Source organism: Myotis brandtii, unplaced genomic scaffold (genome assembly GCF_000412655.1).
Source record: "Myotis brandtii unplaced genomic scaffold, ASM41265v1 scaffold120, whole genome shotgun sequence".
Lineage (NCBI taxonomy): Eukaryota > Metazoa > Chordata > Mammalia > Chiroptera > Vespertilionidae > Myotis > Myotis brandtii.
The window spans coordinates 6,034,479-6,039,863 of NW_005354174.1; the positions used below are offsets into that span (position 1 = coordinate 6,034,479).

Genomic DNA, 5,385 nt, shown 5'->3' on the forward strand with positions numbered 1-5,385 from the left:
GGTGGGGGCTGAGGAGGGGGCTGGAGGCTGTATGGGGAGGGGCTGTGTCTGTCTGTCCGTATCTTCCCCTCTCTCAAACACACAGGTACGGCCAGTCCCTCCCCAGGTACACGCTGAATCCACACAACAGATTTCAATCCCCTCATTCATGGTGATGGGAGGAAGAGAACATGGAGCGAGAGAAACTTCCAGAAAGGCCGGGGCATCTCCTGATCACCTGGTTTCCCCTCCCCACTGTGAGAAGCACCTTCAGAGATGGGAGGCAGGACCCGTGGGTAGTTTAGTGACTGCAGGAGGGCAGGCTAATCCTCCCTTCCAGAACCTTCCGTCCAGCTCTCCCAGCCCCTGCTCCCCCCCAGGCTGGGAAAGCCCAGGGCAGAACTGGACACGGTAGAGAGGTGGGCACACAGGGTGTCCGGCCCAGCCCTGCCAGCCAACCCCTCACACCGGGGCAGCCTCCCGGCTCCTGCAAGGAGCTCATCTTGCCGCCCCGCAGGGCCAGGCTGGGCGGGTCTCCAGCTGGGCCCACTTCATGTCCTGCAGCTGCAGCCAAGCACCCTGCTGGCCCCGCAGCTCAGCCTGACCTCACAGAGTGGGAAGCTGGGCCTGCGTCAGGCCAGCGTCCGTCTCTCCGCACGTCTAACCAGGAGCAGCCGCTGATAGGCATGGCACGCTGCTCTCCCATCCTTTACCCATTAGCCGGCCTCCTGGCTGCTTCCCCGAGCTTCCCCCGCCGTCTGCTGCCTCCGGAGAGCTAGGGTGCTGGGTAAGGTCCCTGCTTCCTGCAGGCCCATGGGACTCAGGCCTCAGGGGCCACTGGTGGGTGGGCGGGCTTGGTGAGGGGCGGTGAGGGACAGAGGAGGGTCTCAGGTGGTGCCTTGAGTGCTATGCACTTTGACCGTGTTCTCCGTGCTAAGTCAAACACACACAACTTACCACCTGCCTCAGTCTCCTCCTCGGTAGAACAGAGATAACCACAGGCCTTATCGCCTAGGGATTTGGCACAAGGTAATACGTAAAAGGCACTTAGATGTTTCTTGGCCCCTGGTGATGGCTCTAAGCAGGTTCGCTGCTATTGGACCCAGAAATCACACACCCTCTGCTCGGTGGGTCCTTGCTCTTTCATGAGTGAGTGAGCGAGCTGGCAGAGAATCACAAGTGTTTGTGATCAAGAGGCGAGAGCACCAGGGCAGGCTGGGTCAGGATGGCCGGGGGTGGGGAACTCGGAAGCCAGCCACACCCTCCTCTCCTTCCTGGCTCCCATACCCCCGACTCAGAGCAAGCATTTTCCAGGCCCTGTGGGCCGCCCGCACTGGCCCTGGCTGGGGATGGAACCTACAACCTGGGCATCTGCCTTGCCCGGGGTTTGAACCCATGGCCTTCCGGTGCACGGGACGATGCTCCAATCAACTGAGCAACACTGGCCGGGACTCCAGCTATTTCTAATAATGCTGCTATAAACCTTCAGGTACAGGTTTTGGGAGGAACCTCGGTTTTCATTTCTCTGGGATAAATGCCCAGGAGTGCAAATGCTGGCTCATACGAGAGTTGCATGTTTCGCTTTATAAGGGTCTGATGAACGGTTTTCGAGAATGCCTATACCCTTATTTTTAAAATGGAATTATACTCTAACACCTGCTTTTTTCATTGAACAATATGTACAAACATTGCTCCAGGTCAATACCTATAGATCTTTTAAGAAAACCTGTTTATTGCTTATTTATGTGTATTTTTTATTGTTGATCGTATTACAGATGTCTTCTGTTTACACTCCCTTTACTCCCATCCTCCCAGCCCCTATCCACCCATCCCAGGTGTTCAACACCTTATTGCCCACGGGCTATGCATGTAAATATGTAAGTTTTTTTGGTTTATCTCTTCTCATCCTCCCAACCCCACATCAAGGTATGTCAGTCTGTTCCATGGGCTTGGGTCTTATTTTGTTGGTCAATTCATTTTGTGCATTAGATTCCACAAATAAGTGAAATCATGTGATATTTGTCTTTCTCAGACTGGCTTATTTCACTTAGCATAATATTCTCTAGGTCCATCCACACTGTCCCAAAGGGTAAGAGATCCCCTTTTTTTTTTAGCTGTATAATATCCCATTGCAGGGTTCTCAACCTGTGGTTCACCAACCTATGGGTCGCGACCCCTTTGGGGGTCGAACAACCCTTTCACAGGGGTCGCCTAAGACCATCGGAAAACATATATATAATTACGTATTGTTTCTCTGATTAATCACTATGCTTTAATTATGTTCAATTTGTAACAATGAAATTGGGGGTCACCACAACATGAGGAACTGTATTAAAGGGTCGCGGCATTAGGAAGGTTGAGAACCACTGTCCCATTGTGTCAATGTCCCACAACTTTTGTATCCATTCATCTACTGATGGGCACTTGGGCTGTTGCCAAATCTTAGCTATTGTAAATTGTGCTGCTATGAACATAGGGGTGCAAATATCATTTCTGACTGGTGTTTCGGGATTTTTAGGATATATTCCCAGAAGTGGGATTGCTGAGTCAAATGGAAGTTCCATTTTTAATTTTTTGAGGAAACTCCGTACTGTTTTCCATAGTGGCTACACCGGTCTGCATTTCCACCAGCAGTGTACTAGGGTTCCCTTTTCCCCCACATCCTCGCCAGCACTTGTTGTTTGGTGATTTTTTTGATGATAGCCATTCTGATCGGTGTGAGGTGATATCTCATTGTGGTTTTAATTTGCATCTCTCTGATGATCAGTGACTTTGAGCATTTTTTCATTTATCTCTTGTCCATTTGTATGTCCTCTTTGGAGAAATGCCTATTCAGGTCTTCTGCCCATTTTTCAACTGGATTTTGTCTGTCTTCCTTTTGTTGAGTTGTATGAGTGCTTTAAATCTTGGATGTTAACCCAAAGAACCATAAGTTGATATTAATCCAAAAGTTGCTGAAAATCCTAGAAGGAAAGGGATAGTGTAGGGACCAGTGGAATAAATCTTGCTCCAACACTGGTAATGCTAAAAGGAAAATATGCTTTGACAGACATGAGGAAACCATATATTTATACATTCGATCTGAAAATAAAACTTAGGTTTTGAAACATTAGCCTGGGTATACACACGATTGTTCCAAATCTCTTCCAATGTATTTTGCTAACCTCATCTCTACAGGAGGCAGCCCATTGATGTTCCACTCTCACATCAATGTTCCTGTCTCTCCCCGTCTCCCTTCCTCTCTCTCTAAAAATCAATAACAAATATTAAAAAAACAACACCCCAAAACTCAGGAACTGGGCCAGAGGGAGATCTCCCTGCCCTAAGAGTGTAGGAATGTACACCTACATCATGAACCACCTTTGTTAAAGGGAACATCTGGAAAGAAATATCTTCAAGTGTGTGCAGTGTTTTGTTTCTGGGTGATAGGGTTATGAGCGAATTAAAATTCTCCTCTTTAGATTTTTTTCTGTATTTTTGGAGTCTTCTACGATGTATGAAAATGAACCAATATGGCTTATTAAAGGAAAGGAAACCGAATCTTTGATTCTGAGGGAAAGGGTGGCGGTGTGTCTGAAATGAGCACAGATCCACCTGGACGTGGAAGCAGGTGAATGGAATGTGAACCGTGGTGCCGGGAGGGTGTGCTGGCAACATGTGAGCCTCTGGGCTGGGCTGGTCGTGTCTTGAGGTCATGCCCTGAACTAGGATGACCAGGCCTCAGGGAACAAGGCCATAGGTAAAACCAGGAAAGTCCCAGGCAAACGGGGATGAGTTGGTCACCCCGTGAGTCATCCCAGGGTGCCCCCACAATGGGCCACCTCAGAGGTTTGTCGTGACGAAGGGAACCGTGGAGAAAAGAATGCTACAGGGAGACTTAATAATGAATGGTGATCATCTGCGTCACCCTTTACTGCTTTTCACAAGCACGAGTTCACGTGCTCCTCACTTGCTCTAACCGGCAGCTGCGGACACCTACTGAGAGCGAACGGACACCCTGAGCCGCGCTTCGTGCTTCTCTGCCCCCCTTTCACTCCAGTCTTCACTGATGCAGCCACCAGCTCCGCCCTCGCAGCACCTGCCGGAGCCATGATTCAGTTATTTCTTGCTTTTGCCCCATGGCTCTGGGTGGATGGCCCAGGGGAGCTGCCTTGCACCTGTGTGTGTGGATGCTAAAAGCTCGAGGGATTAGCTTTGAGCAGGAGGATGGGAGCTGGTGGATAAATGTTCCCGTCCTCCAGGCTTAGATCCACTCCACCTGCTTAAGGGAGGCAGGTCCAGCAGTACCGAGTCAAGGGATGATCAACTCGGGGTCACTCCTGCACTGGTGCTCCCTCTCTTTCAGTTCCACTCCTCCCAGCCCTCCCCCATGTCCGATCCCTAGGAGGACCCCCCAATAAACACCGCCTGCATGCAAACCCTGCCCAGGCTATGACGAAAGCTCACGCGCTGGGCACGTTCAATGCATCAGCCCATTTCATCTTTGTAATAAGGCTCTTTTGAAGCCGGAAGACAGAGGCTTAGAGATGTTGAAGAACCTGACTTCACTACCTTCGCTGCAGAGGCCCAGCTGTGGACGATCAGACAATCTCCCTGACGCTGCAAAGGAAAGTCTTCACCCACTTTAAAGACTCGGCTCAGGGGACACCTGGGTGCACGTGGCAGAGCGTGGCCCCTGGAGTCCAGCTCCTTGAAGTTTCATCGCTTCCTCCAGCCCCACCCTGACGCTGCCTTTTCAGGAAACCCTTGGGCCGCTGGTCTTTCTCCCCAGGACTGACCAGGACTTTCAAATGCTCTCCAATGGTGTCTCCAGGCCTCAGTAGAGGCAGCTGGGGGTGGGCGGGGCTGTTGGAGAAGGAGGCCCACGTGGAACGCCCCTTCCGGCTCCAGGACAGGATGTGAATACAAAGCCAAAGGGGCCGGGAGAAGAGGTCGCTGAGTGAGGCTTTCCTGCACCGTCCTTCCCACAACACTGAACTGAGCACATTACTGTGCCCGGCGCTGGAGCTACAGGTCTGAGGTAGGCATCGCCCTAAGCCCCCGTTCTGGGGGGACTGGTAAGACAGAAAGATGAAATAAGTGACTGTCAGTCTCTTTTCGGGTGGTGATAAGAGCAGGCAGGCAGGGGAAGGGGTTGGAGGTGTTTTAGGTCCGGGGCTCCTATCCCGAACTTAAGGCTGAGCTCAAAGCTGAGGTTGGGGCCTCAGGTGTGGGCCCACATCTGCGAACAGATACCCCTGTGGGATTTCAAAATATCCTCACCATTCCCACCCTCCCGGTCAATTGGAGGAGTGGAAAGTCCCAGAAGAGGCCCAGGGGCTGATTAGGGCTGCTCAGATGGGAGGAGGAGGGAGAATGAGAACCACATGGGGCCAGACATTCCACCAGCTTCATGTGAATCATCTG

General features: G+C 51.3%; 1 protein-coding gene across 1 annotated transcript in view; it reads right to left on the minus strand.

Annotated features, from left to right (window-relative positions):
* Window positions 1-4,681, minus strand: part of CACNG4 (calcium channel, voltage-dependent, gamma subunit 4) — a 14,810-nt gene extending 10,129 nt beyond the window's left edge. Inside the window, exons 1-2 of the mRNA XM_014532622.1 lie at window positions 4,628-4,681; window positions 4,531-4,549 (exon numbers count right to left, since the gene is read on the minus strand). Of these exons, the coding sequence (XP_014388108.1) occupies window positions 4,531-4,549; window positions 4,628-4,681 (73 nt within the window). The remainder of the gene's footprint in view (window positions 1-4,530; window positions 4,550-4,627) is intronic.
* Window positions 4,682-5,385: the final 704 nt, after the last annotated feature.